The 15,321-nt window shown below is 54.6% G+C and overlaps 3 protein-coding genes across 3 annotated transcripts; 2 read left to right on the top strand and 1 right to left on the bottom strand.

Annotated features, from left to right (window-relative positions):
• Nucleotides 1-355: 355 nt before the first annotated feature.
• TSSK3 (testis specific serine kinase 3) lies at nt 356-1,563 on the top strand (the record flags this gene model as incomplete). Its single annotated transcript, XM_084300526.1, has 2 exons — nt 356-500; nt 902-1,563. The coding sequence occupies 2 exons, from the start codon at nt 356-358 to the stop codon at nt 1,561-1,563; spliced, it is 807 nt and encodes a 268-aa protein (XP_084156652.1).
• Nucleotides 1,564-2,090: 527 nt separating this feature from the next.
• On the bottom strand, nt 2,091-8,922 carry BSDC1 (BSD domain containing 1). The gene is made up of 11 exons (XM_084300786.1): nt 8,841-8,922; nt 8,510-8,570; nt 8,018-8,134; nt 7,305-7,475; nt 7,143-7,197; nt 6,392-6,507; nt 6,165-6,233; nt 5,885-5,966; nt 5,184-5,723; nt 4,592-4,695; nt 2,091-4,029 (listed from the first exon to the last, which is right to left on the bottom strand). The coding sequence occupies exons 1-11, from the start codon at nt 8,849-8,851 to the stop codon at nt 3,997-3,999; spliced, it is 1,359 nt and encodes a 452-aa protein (XP_084156912.1). The 5' UTR covers nt 8,852-8,922; the 3' UTR covers nt 2,091-3,996.
• A 25-nt stretch (nt 8,923-8,947) lies between these two features.
• ZBTB8B (zinc finger and BTB domain containing 8B) lies at nt 8,948-15,027 on the top strand. Its single transcript, XM_084300785.1, has 4 exons — nt 8,948-8,960; nt 9,217-10,164; nt 12,686-12,864; nt 13,174-15,027. The coding sequence occupies exons 2-4, from the start codon at nt 9,219-9,221 to the stop codon at nt 13,489-13,491; spliced, it is 1,443 nt and encodes a 480-aa protein (XP_084156911.1). The 5' UTR covers nt 8,948-8,960; nt 9,217-9,218; the 3' UTR covers nt 13,492-15,027.
• The last annotated feature ends 294 nt before the right edge of the window (nt 15,028-15,321 follow it).

The following is a 15,321-nucleotide window of genomic DNA, read 5'->3' as shown; positions in this document are numbered from 1 at the left end:
ACGCATGGCCAGCCCCGCATCCCCTGCATTCCTCACCCCGTAAGCCCCCCTACTCACGGTGCCCACTGAGCGGGCGTTCCAGCACAGCCCTATCCCCCCTGCCCGGTCGAGTGGTCACCCACTTTGATGCACATCCGTCACCTCTGATTCACGCAGCATCAGCTGCATCATAATAGCACGGCCGGGTTTAAGAGGTCCCCCTATGCTCCCCTTCACACAGCACCAGGCCACGAGCGGGGCCTTGGGGTGCTGTGCATGCCACTGGGGGGCACGGGGAGTCCCCGGGTGCTGCGATGCTGTTGTGCAGTTGCTGGGGGTTGACCTGAGGCTGACTGGTCCCGGCTCGTAAGAGGACATGGAGGAGTTTTTGCTTGCCAATGGCTACCAGCTTGGCAAGACCATTGGGGAGGGAACTTACTCCAAAGTGAAGGAGGCCTTATCCCTAAAGCATCAGAAGAAAGTGGCAATTAAAATAATTGATAAGAAGGAAGGCCCAGAAGGTAAGAGGTGGCCCCAAAGGGACTCCAGGCTGAGGCACCACCCCTCCTTGAAGACGTCCCATTCCTGCCAGAAAATAAGTTTCCCAAACTTTCCACCTAAGTGCAGTTTAGCCGGATGCTGACCCCCAGCAGAGCAGCTGGGGGCCGTGACCCAACGATTATTTAGCTGGCTGCTCCTGCAACTGCAGGGAGGGCCAAGTGCAGGCAGAACCCAGCACCCTCTCTGGACGAGCATCCTGGGGGAAAGGTTTGGTTCCCCACAAGGAATTAAGCACCCACGGTGCGCCCTTCCCTCCCTCTACCCATCCCCGTGGCCTCAGCCAGGAGAGGTGCAGGGCATCAGCAGCTCAAGGATGGCCCCAGCCCTGCTCTGTGAGTAATTTTGCCTCCTCTCCTGGCAGAATTTATTCAGAGATTCCTGCCCCGGGAGCTCCAGATCGTCGGGCGCTTGGACCACAAGAACATCATCCGGGTGTACGAGATGCTGGAGTCCGCGGAGGGGAAGATCTACCTGGTGATGGAGCTGGCAGAGGACGGGGACATCTTCGACTGCGTGCTGCGCGAGGGTCCCCTGCCCGAGCACCGCGCCAGGGCGCTCTTTCGCCAGCTGGTCGAGGCCATCCGCTACTGCCACGGCTGCGGGGTGGCTCACCGCGACCTCAAGTGCGAGAACGCCCTGCTGCAGGGCCGCACGGTCAAGCTGACAGACTTCGGCTTCGCCAAGCTGCTCCCCAGGGGCCGCCGGGAGCTGAGCCGCACCTTCTGCGGCAGCACGGCCTACGCGGCGCCCGAGGTGCTGCAGGGGGTGCCCCACGACAGCTGCAAGGGCGACGTCTGGAGCTTGGGCGTCATCCTCTATGTCCTGCTGTGCGCCCACCTGCCCTTCGACGACACCAACATCCCCCAGATGCTGTGCCAGCAGCAGAAAGGAGTCTCCCTGCCCAGGCACCTGGGGGTCTCCAGGGAGTGCCAGGACCTCCTGAAAAGGCTCCTGGAGCCAGATATGATCATGAGGCCCTCGGTGGAGGGGGTCAGCAGGCACCCCTGGCTGGCGAACCCCTGAGAAGTGCCCGCTCTGCCCTCCCCCAATGGGACAGATTGCTTCTAAAATGACGATAAATTTGGATGTCAGTGTTTACCATCTATGCAGCCTCCTGGGTGCCCTGCCAGGCCTCTGGCTGGCAGAGACAGGGCCTGGTTCGTATCTGGATGCTTCTACCTGCTCCCTCAAAGCCCTCAGTGGCAGGGAGCAGGGCAGACACAGCAAGCTTCACACAAGCCCCACGCAGTCTGGGGCAGTGTTTGCATGTGGGGGGGACACAGGGATGTGCAGCACTGGGGCCAGGAGGATGTACAACACTTGGGGTCATGTGGATAGGCAGCAGGGCACCCCGGCTGTGGGCACCCCAGCTGCCCAGACACCTCTGCTTGTCCTCATTCCTCTCCCATTCATCCCCCCAGCTAAGTGAACCTCCCTTAGGGTAGGTAGGAGGAAAGGGAAGAGAAATTTAAAGCAGTTGGCTCCCTCAAGGCAGCTCTCCCCACCCCGCCGGCAAAGGAAAGGAGGACACAGGTAGCAACTCTGTAGAATTCCTTTAATTGCTGTTAACTGCAAGTCTGTAAAAGGTTTGGAGAAAGTCATTGTTACAAAACTACCAGCTGTTAGAAGTGTTCCTGGTTTTTGCCCCAGCTAGAAAAGGCTCAGGGAGATGCGGAATAGTTCAGAACAGAGAATATTGCACAGACAACCCCATGGTTAATTTGACAAAAGAAAAACAAAACAAAATGACACAGATGGGAGCACTGCACCCTGAAGCTCTGCTGCTGGGCCAGGGATGCCGCTGTGACTCATGCCTTCAGCCTGCTGCCCCAACCCCTCGGCAGAAACCTTCCACCACAAGGGCTTCTGCTGCTTGAGCCCACCCCAGGGCGAAGCTGCAGCAGGTTTCAGAGGCTCTGCTGTGTACCAGCAGCTCAGGCCCGGGACCCCACACACAGGTTCTGCAGCACAGACAAGAGCTCGTGCAAGGGCCTGAAGTCGGTGCTGCCACCAAGCCACCCAGGGGAGCAGCTGCATTTGAGAATCTCCCCAACGGCGAGGAGAAAAAAAAAAATTAAAAATAAAATCAAGTCTTCCAAGTGTACCTAGGCTAATGCTATCCAGGAACAGAAGGAAAGCCCCAGCTCACATGGAGCAGCCCTGCAAGGGGCAGAAGGACAACGGTAGCACATATAAAACCACCACCCAAAAGGCCAAAAAACAGCAGCGTGGGCTCTGCCCCTTTAGGATAACTTCGTGTTAGTGACCCCCACTAAGGAGCACCTCGTGGCACCACGAGAGAGCTGCCTGCAGAGGCCGTGGGACCGAAGGAAGCGTTGCAAGCAGTCACAGGGGGTTGGGTGAGGGAAACCAGGTGAGCGTAGGGAATTTTGTGACCCTGGTGCGGCTGGAAGGCGAGGAGGGCAGACACACCAAGAGGAGCCATCTGTGCTCAGATGCCTCTGCCTCTCCCCGGGCTGGGAGGAGGCTGAGCCTTGGCACCACAGCGTGTTGAAGCCATCAGTGGCCCACAATGGGGCCTCGCGAGGGCACCGCAGCACAGGGTTCCACTCCCAAGCTGACCCAAATCACTGCCTGCCCAGAAGGGCTCAGTGAGAGCAAGCCACAAAGAACTCTGCTTGGGGAATTGAATGAGAAGTACCTAGAATGCAGAAGAGGAAGGCAGCACAGCTGGTCTAGCTGTGAAGGGGAAAGCATCGAGCCCTGGCTCTCAGAGGAGCTGTTGCTCTTGCCGCAGCAAAGAGGAGTTCCCATCAGAAAAGGCTTCCAAGACAAAAAGCCAGGCAGAAGCTCAGTGTTTGGCAGGGAGTTTGGCTCCTTCCAGAACAGCCCAGCGCTGGGCCAAAGCCACAAGCCAACCGCCTTTTTTGTGGCAACGAGTGAAAAAGCAAATGGGGCTTCTCCTGCAGCATCTCCAGCCCCTGGCCATTCCCCATGTGGGGGCTTTCTCTGGGGACAGCCTGACCAGCAGCACAGAGCAGTGAGCGAGTGGGAGCAGCACCCAAGATCCTTTGAACTGCTGTACCATCGATTACACACACACACAAGCAAACACTCAGCCAACAGGCAATTCGGCAGCACCAAGCAATCCTGCCGGGTGCCCGAGTGCCTGCTCACCCCAGGGACCCCTCCCTGCATCGCATCTGCCTCCACCCGACACCTTTGGGGCAGTCAGTTTTGGCCTCGCCAGCCTCTAGGACCTACCGAGAAGATGAACTCCCTAGCAGCTACGTGTACGAGCAAATTCCTGCTTCCTTCTCCTCCTCCAAGTCTGAAGGGGTCATTTGAGATGCCCACAGGATTTAGCAGGAACGAAATTCCTCCAGCCAGGAACTGCGATCCCCAGCACAGTTACACACAAAGGAACAGCCGGTCCGTGATTTAATTCACATTCGATGGTGGAAATGAGCCTGTGACACACTGGAAGAAGGTGGTTTATTCCCAGTCTTCCCACTCTTCATCTTCAAGCTGCAAACAAGAAGAACATCTCTGTTGTTTCTGTAACTCAGACGTCTATTGGCAAATCCTCCTGCCCAGGGCACCCGAGCTGGTGCAAAGCCTGACGTATCCACTCACTCCCACACCCACACAGCAGAGATTTCCTTGCTGCGCTCCGCCTGCGCAACCTGCACACTCAGCCCTCTTTAAGCACATCCATCCTTCTTTAAGCACGAAAACCCTTTCTCTGCTCTAGCTAATCCCCATGCTGAGCTCCCAAGCAAAGCCCGTGTCCTCAAAGAGGGAGCGACACCTTGAGAAGCCGCCTGTGAGCTGCTTGAGGCAGGCACCTGCCTGCTGCGGTGCTGTCTTTCAGGCCAGCAGCAGCCACATCCGCACATCCTGCAGCAGGGCTGACACCGAGGGCTTGGCCCTTTTGCTCTGTGGTCTCTCCCTGCCTGGCTTCGGGCCCAGGGGAAGCACCCAGGAAGGGCAGAGCGCTGCAGCATCACCCCAAGGAGTTGATGAAATGTCGACGCCTTCCCCGAGCAGCCTTCTCGCTTGGCTGAGAGAGCGCCTCCCCTGCACTCACCTCCCCAGAGGCTTCCACCTTGGACAGCACCAGCTGCACCTCCTCTTCAGTCATGTCCAGATCAAAGTCCTTCTCCCAGTCCTCGCTGATATCCGTGCTGGAGCCTGTAAGCACAAACACCACGCCAGAGCCATCAGGGCTGTGCGTGCTCTCCAGACACCCCGGCCAACGCAGGAGCTGCCCGAGCAGGCCCACGAAGCGCTCACGGGGCTCAGCTCCAACGCACCCTGCCCGAGGAGGGAGAACCTCCCCCGCTCCCAGCAGCTCCCTGCCAGGCGTGGGACGCACTGAGCTGCGTTTCTGTGCCAGCTGTTTCTGAGGGCTGCTCCCCCGGGCGCAGGACAAGTGGGAGAGGCGGGTGCTAGAACACGTTCTCCTCTGGGCTGGGAGAACTGGGACAGGTCACGCCTCACTCACACACAAAACGCACCAGGTAAGGAGTGACAGTGACAGATATGGGGACTGCCACAGCCCCAACAGCAGGCACAACCTCCCAGGGCAGAGGGATGCTCCTCGGGGTGACAGGCAGAGGGAGGGAAGCCCACCCCCTGCACAGAGCACAGCCTCGGCACCGCTGGCCCTACACACGCACCTTTCTTGCCGTTGTTGGAGGGGGTGGACTTCCCACTGTCCGAGTTCAGCTCAAAGATCCGTAGATCCGTTGGTCCCTCCTCTTTCAGAGTCTCTGTCCTGCCCTGGGCTCTGCTCTCCACCTCTCTGGGCTCTGGAACAGCCGGCTGCTCGGAGGATGCTGCGGGCTCCCGGGCAGGTGCAGGAGGATGCCCAGGTTCTGGGGGCTTTGGCAGAGAGCTCGGCTCTTCCGAAGTGGCTTCCAGCAGCCTCTGGGAGAGGTCTCTGGCCCCATCTGGCTGTGCTCCAGTCTGTAGCTGTGCGGCAGGCACAGAGGCAGGGTTTGCAATCTGAGTCACAAGGGAGACGCTCTCACTGCTCTCGGAGGGGCTCCCCTCTGCTGGAGCCGGCTCAGGAGGGAGGACAGCCCAGCCTTCCTCTGAGGGACCCTTGCGAGAAGCAGGGTGGCTTCCCTCCGGGGCTGCAGGGGCAGCTGCTTTCTCTGCTGCTTCTGGAAATTTCACGTTTGCACAAGGCAGGGGGGACATCCCCAAGAGCTCCTCTGTAGGAAGGCAGAAGAGAAGCAAGAGATGTTTCAGCGAGCACGGCAGCAGCTGGGCCAGGAGCTGGACGTCGGGGAGCGAGGAGCAGCCACCGCCCTCCCAAACTCAGGGTGCTGAGGTCTGCACAAGCCCACCCCCAGGCCCCCACCCCCTGACCCACCTTCATCCTCTTCCCAGCCTGGCTCCTCCCGGTGAATGCTCTGCTCCGCGCGCTGCTTCAGAGCCTCCCTCCGGGCTTCATCCTGCAGGGAGCTCAGCATCAGCAGCTGCTCGTGGCCCCGGTCCCTTCATCCCCCAGGCACAGCGAGGACAAGGACCCAGGAATGGCAACCCAGAGCCCTGCCCTTCCAGGAAAAGGAACCTTCTGCCTCTTGGACCTGCCTCACAGAGCTCCTTGCCTGGCGTGCCCACCCGCAGGGGGAACACCCACCCCGACCTACCTGCTCCAGGCGATGCAATTTGTAGAAGTAGCGCTGCCAGAACTCAGAGTGGGAAACAGCCACGGGGACCTGGGAGCAACACAGGGATCACGGCGTGAGGGAGGGCTGTGGCTGCTGCCTCACCCCTCTCTCCCCCTGAACTTCACAGGCACCACTGCAACCCGTGTAAGGCAAGTGGTTTTACCACTTGCACCACTGCGCCAGTTTGCCACAAACCAGCTCCTTACCATTTTAGTGTAGAGAGCCCGTATGGAAGGGCTGGTTGCCAGCAGCTCCGCGATCTCCCCTTTCTTCTCCTCCAGGTGAAATTGGGAGAGCCAGGCCTCGAGGAGCTCAGCAGGGCCTGGGAAGGAGAGGCACTGAGATAATTTTTGGCACAAGCAAGGCACAAAAAGTTTCAGGAAGTTTCCTCGGATAGATGCTCCAGAGCAGACCAGCTGGGATGAGCAAAGGGCAGGTGAGGGAAGGCAGGAGCACAGCAAGACGCAGCCCTGACGAGCAGGCCTCCTCCTCGAGGCCTCAAACCCCACACGACAGGCAGGAGGGGATTTGCAAGCAGGACGCAGTCAAAGCAGGGAAACTGGGGAGGGGAGGAGCAGCAGCTTCAAGCCCCGAGCAGCCAAAGCCCCGAGGAGTGCCTGCATTCCCCCCACCCACTGCATGCTCCCCGTCCCCAGAGGGAGCTGCTCCTCGCTGCTGCAAGAGAAACCCCTAAGCCCCACACGAGGCTCAGCACGCACAGGGACAGACACCAATCTCACAGCAACGGCTGCGAGGGACACACAGGGCCCTGCAGGGTGGGTCCTCTGCCAGCAGTACCAGCCATAGGGGTGGTGGAACCCACAGCAGGCTCCCAGCCCAGCCTGGTCCCGATGGCAGCAGGGCAGGACTGCTGGTGACAGGCTGTAGGTGATGGGGACACCCCACAGCCCCCACAACAACCCCCCCAGGCTCTTGGCAGCACTGCTGTGCCCATACCATCGGGTTCGTTGCAGTAGGTGGCTGGGTCTGACTGGAGGCTGTAGAGGCGAGCCTGGAGAGAGGAGAACACACGGGGAAGAGGAGTCAGTGGAGGGGCAGCAGCAGGGCCAGGAAGACGAGGTGCAGTGCTGGGGAAAAGCTCTGAGATGGGGCACTCACCTTCGCGCTGTCGTAGGGTTCTGTGGTCCCCGTGGGGGTTGCCATCAACGTTATGACATCGCAGTCGATGGTTTTGTCCGGCGAGGGGGCAAATGTGTCTGAGATGACGCCCAGGAAGTCAGAAATCCCCTTCCTCACCTTTTCAGTCGCACCTGAGGAACCTTCTGCCCTCTTGAAGGAGAGAAGCAGCATAGTGTAAGTAACAGGACAAATCTGTCCGTTCTGGGTGTGTTCTTTCCAGGAAGAATGATTTTTCTCCCTTCAAAGCGTGCTAACAATGCAGCCACATGTCCAGGCTGTGCAAAGGGTGTGGTGCCACTGGTCCGACTGGAAGCCCTTCATGAGAGGTTGGTTGGGAACGGAGCCGAGGCTTTGAGGGAAAAAGCAGCCAGGCTCAAGGCCTGGCACAGCAACAGCTCTGCGGGGCTAAAGAGGGCAGCTCGGGCAAAGGTCTGATACGACATGATGGTGACACTGCCAGGAGCCAGAAAAGCACTGGTCACCTTCCCACGCTCATTCCCAGAGGTTCCTCACACCACATGGAAATCCCACACAGGGCTCAGAATCAGATCTGCACAGGAACAAAGCCTGAAACCCACAGCCCGTGTTTGTATCTTGGGGCCTGTTTGAAGGATCGTGCCTTCAGTGCCAGCTGTGGCCGTGCCCCATTCACCCCATCCTGCAGCCCCCAGCTCTCCCCCTCCTCTACTCACTGCCAGTTTGTCCTTGACCACGCTGGCCGTAGCGGCGATCGTGCAGGCCGTGTCATGCTGCACTACTTGGGTGAACTCGGCCAGGTCCCGCTTCATGAACTCCAGAGCTTCTGAGGACTGCAAGAAGAGAACAGACAGATCATCTGCCTGCTGTGGCTCTCCAGCAGAGCCACGGTCGCTCTGACGTTTACACAGCTGACACCCCGAGAGCCCTCGGCACAACTCGTGCGACGGGCAGGGCTGTGGTGAGCAGGGTAACGTCGGGACGCAGCCGTTCCCAAAACCCAGAACGGCATTTTTTATGTTAAAAACCGAAATCGAGGTGTTTTGGAAAGCCTTGTTTGGAGCGTTACGTAGCGTAATGACCACGAGCAGCGCTGTCACGCAGGAAGTTACACAGCACCGGGCAATGCTGCTCGGCTGCTCCTCCCAGCTCCCGATCCCGGTGCCCCCCGGCCGGCTCCCGGTGCCCCCCGGTGCCCAGCCCCGTACCTTGTCCCTGACGGCCTGGAAGCTCTGCTGCAGCCAGCCCCGCCACCAGCCCGCCTCCTCCCTGCCGGGGAAGGACGGGAGTCAAGGGGAGGGCCTGGGCCGGGCCCCGCCGCACGGCACCGGCACGGAACGGAGCCCGGCCCGGTCCCCGGAGCCCAGCCCCACACCGGATCCCAGCCCGGTGCCCGGTTCCCGAACCCCAGCCCGGTACCGACGCCCAGACCCCAACCCATCCTAGCCCGGGCCCGGTCCCCAGATCCTGAATCCCAGCCCGGTGCCGGTCCTGATCCCGTCCCCGATGCCCGGTCCCGGTCCCGGCCCCGCCGCTCACCCGTCCGCCATCTCGGCGGCGTGACGTCACCACTATTTACCGACCCCTCACCCCGCAGCCCCGGGGCGGGGCGGGGCTCCCGGCGTCGTCACTTCCGGCGGGCGGGCGGGGCGGCCGGCGGTACGGCGGCCGGGAGGGGAGAGGGGGGGGCGGGACCGGCACCGGCACCGGCACCGGGAGCGGCACCGGGAGGAGCCGGGCGGGGCGGGACGGGGCGGGGGCTCGGGCTCTGGTGGGGAAGCCGTGGGGAGGGGGGTGTGAGGGGCGGGGGGGGAGGACCGGGTGGGGTGCTCCCGGTGCCCCCCCGGTGCCCTCCCGGTGCCCTCCGGTGACGGCGCCGTCCCCGTCCCCGTCCCCGTCCCCGTCCCGCCCGCAGCCATGGAGGTGCAGTCGTACTACGCCAAGCTGCTGGGGGAGCTGAACGAGCAGCGCAAGCGGGACTTCTTCTGCGACTGCAGCATCATCGTGGAGGGGCGCATCTTCAAGGCGCACAAGAACATCCTCTTCGCCAACAGCGGCTACTTCCGCGCGCTGCTCATCCACTACATCCAGGACAGCGGGCGGCACAGCACCGCGTCCCTCGACATCGTCACCTCCGAGGCCTTCTCCGTCATCCTGGATTTCCTCTACTCGGGGAAGCTGGATCTGTGCGGGGAGAACGTCATCGAGGTGATGTCGGCGGCCAGCTACCTGCAGATGACCGACGTGGTGAACTTCTGCAAGGCCTACATCAGGTCGTCCTTGGATATCTGCAGGAAGATAGAGAGGGAGGCCGCCTTCTACCAGGCCGACAGCGGGAGCGGGGGCTCCGCGAGGGAGGGCCCCTCGTACGGCTCCAAGAGCCAGGGCTCTGCCCCCGCCTCGTCCCTGCAGGACAAGGAGAGGGTGGGGGGCTGTCAGCGAGACCCCCCCTGCGGGGAGTGCAGCGGCTGCCACCCCCTGGAGCTCGTGGTGAGGGACCCGGTGAGCAGCGACTCCCCGGAGGACGTCAATTCCTCGCTGCCCAAGGGGGTGGAACCCAAGGTGGAGTTCGACTCGGATGAGGTGGAGGTGGAGGTGGGCGAGCGGCTGCAGCAGTACCCGACCCCGCTGTCCCTGGAGCAGATGGACGAGGGGCTGCACGGCGGGCAGGCGATGGACCTGGCCTGCAACAACTACCACATGAAGCAGTTCCTGGAGGCTCTGCTGCGCAACAGCTCGGCTCAGAGGAAGGACGACGTGGTTCATCACTTCGTCCGGGGCTTTGAGGGTAGGCCAGAGGATGCGGGGGTAGCCATGAGCTCCATGATGGACATTCACAGCGACTGGTATGGTGAGGACGCAGGTGAGAGGACTCGAGGGTGTAGGCAGGGTGCTTGGTGAGGAAACTGCCTAGTTGTGCGACCTCCTTTGTTACTTTCTTGTTGAGGAGTGTGTTGCTGAATATTATGCCGTAGCGAAATAAACGATTGTTGTGGACTTCCAAAGAAAGCTGTACTCCTTTATTCAGTGCAGCACCTGGGCGGTAAGTATTTCTGTAGGGTTCACAGTCTGAAACTGATCCTGGAGCTTGGTGTTGGTGATGCTGCTTTAATAAACGGTCTCATTTGGGATCCTGCTGAATGGCAGGTGAATTTGAAACACTGAAATTATGAGAGGAAGTTTCTTTTTTAAAAGTGCAATTGGCAAGTTAAGTTGGGCTGCTCCAAGAGGGATGAACAGACCAGAATTAGCTTATTCCGCTGGAGCTCCTACCAGCTAATCAGCTGCAGGATCAGTCTGCTTGCCGTTCCTTTGACCTTCAGAAAGGCAGAACTCGGTGTCGTTCAATGCTGTGATGCCTAGAATGTCCTTAAGAGCGTGGAAAGCTTTAAACTCTGTGGTACTGCATAAAGACGAGACTTAACTTTTGCTTCCAGAGGCAGACTCATTTTTCATCTGCTGGTCACCAGAGGTGCTGCTGCTTTCACAAGCCCTGTGCCTGCTGCGATGTCTCCCAGCAGCAGTGTCAGGGGCCTGGAGCAGGTGGTTGTGTCCATGTGCATTTCTCCTGCAATGGGCACGAAGGCATTTTTATCTGCTTACGGTCATGTTGGTGCACAGCTTACCTTGTCCAAACTGCCTTACGAAGAAGGGAGGCGACCAATACACACTGCAAGTGATGTCACTTGAGGACATGACAAATGGAATAACAGTGCAGGCAGCAGAAAGGGAATCTTCCACCAAGTATTTGTTTCTAGATAGCAAGCTTACATTTGTGTTATTTCCTGTTCAAATATGCAAGTGTGATCTTAAAGCCAATAAAAACAATACCTTCTCTCACTGTTCTTAGAGAACAAATCTAGTAAAATCAATAATCTGCTCCTACAGTCACCAAAAGACTAAAGTTACCAGAAGAGAGCACTATCACCAGCTCATGTCTGATTTCTGACATGCAGTGAGGCGAGAGCATCTAATACCCAAACTTTGCTTACTTTTTCTCCTCTTAAGGTCTTTGGATTGTTAATGTTTCATTAAAAATTAAACGCTTCTAGGATTTGATAGTGAACATCAGGTGTTAGTGGCAACATATTGCAAATGTTAATGCTAGGTAGGTGTGCTTTAAATAAGAGGAGGGGGGAAAAACCATCTTGCATTCAGCTATGTTTCTCTGCTTAAACCGAGCATCATAAGCACTTGGTAGGATGGAGATGCCTCTTCTCAGCTTTTAGTGCTCCTGCTGCCTTCAGCACTTTCACAAGACACCAGGGCTGACAAAAATAAAAGATAAAAGAATGGTGTGCTCATGAATTCAAGCTGACAGATGAGAAATGCCACTTCCTTCCGAGTGTATGTGCTCCAGTCATCCTGGTCCACCTCAGCCAATGGAGGGTCAACGCCACCCCTAGAGTCTGGAAGCAAGGCAGGTCCAGCTGCTTTTCTTTCTGTAATTGGAGGTCTTGATGCCCAGGAGGGACCAGCAGTTCCTCACAGAGGTACAGAGCTGGGCAAGATGAATTTCACTTGATGGCTTCATGTCGATATTAAACGCTTTTTTTTTTTTTTTTTTTGAGACTGAGTTGGGTAAACCTCAGTAAGAGGAATGTTCTACAGTCTTACCTAAATTGGTGTAACTATTAAAGAGTTCAAGGCTGAATATGCAAAGACTTTTTTGAATCAGTACCTGAAACGTTAGAGAAACCTAATCCTTTAAGGTAACATCTAAGCCTCCATGCTGCAAGGGCAGCTCATATCTGGGCTGACACTGAAAATCTTGGCAATACCCATGTTTACATAAAACAGGATCTTCAAATTTAATTCTCCATTTTTGCATCTGACTTGATAAATTGTATATTTGTGTGCACGTGGTCTGATTTTAGTAAAATTTTGTCAGCAAGAACATTGGAATCCTTCATCCTGTTGTTTCTGATAGGCTAACGTGAATGGCAGTAGGAACAAACATATTTTCAGATGGGTCCCCTGTACCTAAATTTGTGCATTGTAAAAGTGTATGGGAAACAGTGCACTGCTACCTGTAATTCGTGGTAAGATTTTAGTTTTGAATGCTGTTTAATGATAAGGGTATATATATATACTTTTATATATATATATATATAAAGATTTTCTATGGCTGACAGTGCAGTGCACTAAAATCAACTCACTTAGCCATGTAAATATAAGCAAGCTGATTTTCAAGAGACATGATCATCTCCAGCTGCATTAACGGGTTTTGAGATTGCGCAACCTACAGAAATTCCAGGTAAGCCAAATGCAAAAAGAGTGGAAAATGCAATTAATTTGACTCAGATTTGCAGCAAGGACAAGAAGGCGACATACCTGATGTTGCAGAGCTGCCTAATCTAATGCACTGTGTTCTTTTTCAAAAGGAGACGTGTTAGTTGTGCCCATCAAGCTTCACAAATGTCCGTTCTGTCCCTACACGGCCAAGCAGAAAGGAATACTGAAGCGGCACATTCGCTCTCACACAGGTGAGAGACCCTACCCCTGTGAGACCTGTGGGAAGCGTTTCACCCGGCAGGAACACCTTCGGAGTCATGCTTTAAGTGTAAGTTTGAAAGATGATCATGAAATTTTAAAAGCAGACTGTTTTATTGTTTCCCAATTGTATTTCCCAAAATATCTTGCACCCAGTGATTGCTGCCAACTCAGATAAACTTTGCTAATAATAAGTTTAAGCAACTGATGTTTGGTTCAGCAGTAGTTATGTAGTCCCAAATCTTTGTCTCTGGCAGCGTGGTGGGGTCACCTGCCCCTTAGCTTAGATGTTCTACGTGTGCCAACCAGCACCCCAAAAACAGCTAAAGCTAAGAAGCCAGATTGCCTTTTTATCACAGTATTTCATTTTTAACCTCAGGTGCATCGATCGAACAAGCCAATTATCTGCAAAGGTTGCAGGAGAACATTCACGAGTAGCCTGTCTCAAGGATTGCGACGCTTTGGCTTGTGTGACAGCTGCACTTGTGTGACCACTACGCACGACGACTCGATGCCCATTAACCTCAGCCTGATGGAACCTTCCTCAGAGGGCCAGGAGAAGGGTGACACGGATAACGACTGGCCCATATATGTGGAGTCCGGGGAGGAAAACGATCCAGCTGATGATGATGATGCTGATGCTGATGACAAGCAGGAGATCCACAGGAGTTTATCAGATCGAGAAACACTTATGTAGCAGTGGGAGGAGAGGGGGAGGACTGAAGGTCTCTCTCTGCCAGTGGCTGCTTTGCAACAGAAAACTGTGTTAGTGAGGCTGAGCTGTTTCTTTTTTTTTTAATTATTATTATTCCATTTTTTAATTGAAGAATGGGGAGAAATAGAGTTTTTAATACTTTTAAGTTTTCAGTGCTGTGCACCAGAATTCTGTGAAGAATCTTCTGTCTGGGCTTCACAGAGGTTTTACTTGAGCAATCTCCAGTTGTATCTCTGCTTCCTAGTTTTGAGGAAGAGGCAACATTTTGTAGGCGGAACATCTGTTGTTTTGATAACAGGTTTCTTCAAATAATATTGGCGTGGTCCTTAATCCCTGATCTGGAAGGGGCACCGTCTTCTCTCTGAAGATTAGATTTGAAGAAATGTAGTTTTCATCCATTACCATGGACTTTTCTAAACTAGGTTGTGATCCTTCTGTATTAGGATGGTATTATCTAAGCTGTAAACCTTAAGTGTTTTTGTAGACTTGCGTTGACCTGGAAACCAGGGCAAACAACCCAGAATAACAAAAATATGCTGCTGCTGAAAGTGTAGAAAGTAAGAATAAATATATTTCACACATCCTTAATTGCAGGTATTTAGAGAACAAGTTTCTCTTTCTGAATTGTTTTTGCTACATCTTCCTCTTTCAAGAGCTTGGACTACAGATTTTCAGATGTATCTTCAATGTCATTTAGACATTAGTAGTCTGTGCTTAAGAAACATTAAGCACACGTTATGGTGTCTAGCGTCCTGGTCTCTCAGTTTAGACTAAGTGAATGGTCCAATTCTCAACTTTTTACAGTAGAAGCGAAAAGCTATCAGTCAGGTTACTTGGGAATTGTAGTAGATTAAATAATCACTTGTGAATGTGAGTCCTCAGCTGATGTAGCTGAGGAGTAGTTAAATATGTATACATGAGCTATGCATATGAAACAGCCCTGTATACCCTTTTTGAAGCAATTGGGTGGGAAATCTCAGAATTTTTTACTAGCCTCTTTGTATGCAAATTCTTTTTCCTTTCCTCTATTTTCCTTTAGTCTTCGGCAGTCTTTCTCATGGTTGATATTGCTGTGCGAATTTATACAAGTGTCGTGGTTTTGTTTTTGTTTTTTAAACTCCAATGTAGACCTCCTGTATCACAGCTGGGGTAGATAAAGGTTGGCTTTCAAAGGAGGTGAGATTTTTACCTTTCCAGATAAAACTGAGTTGATGTAAGCTATCCAAAATCAATCTGGGAAACTTCAGAAGAAAACACCACCAAACAGAAGGCTTGTTTGGTTATGGGTAACTTACTGCTCCTTAAAGAGGAGATGGAACTGCAAGATACTGTGAAGTAAGACTTTTAATGTTTCTTTACTGTGTTGTTTGTGTTTAATGAAAATGCAAATCATACCTGAGTCTTTCTAGCTGAGTAAGTGTAGATCTGGGATCTGGCTACAGAGACTGTAGCCAGACGCAGCTGACAAAGTAGGAGCAGTTCCTCCCACTTTACACTAAAAACCTCAAGGAACACTGTTGCTACATTTATTTTCTGTAACTCAAACTGATTAAGCTTGCAGTATTTCCTATTCCATATCATCTGTAAATTTGTGTTTGTAATAGCTGAACACAGCTCACAGTGACAGGCAGAAAAATCTCACTGGGACAAGACAGAAAATCCAGGGCTCTGTAGTCCCTACTTTAGTCATGTAACTTAGGACCATCAGAGACAACTTGTGTAGGTGCCAGATATGGACCTGAGCTCCTCTGAAAATCCAGCTGTAGTTTTGGGTCCTACACACTTCTGAAAAACTGAACAAGCCATGGCCTT

This window comes from Netta rufina (genome assembly GCF_964035555.1).
Source record: "Netta rufina genome assembly, chromosome: 23".
In the NCBI taxonomy this organism is placed as follows: Eukaryota; Metazoa; Chordata; class Aves; order Anseriformes; family Anatidae; genus Netta; species Netta rufina.
Note: the sequence above shows the minus strand (reverse complement) of the source record. Positions and strands in the feature narration are given on the sequence as shown.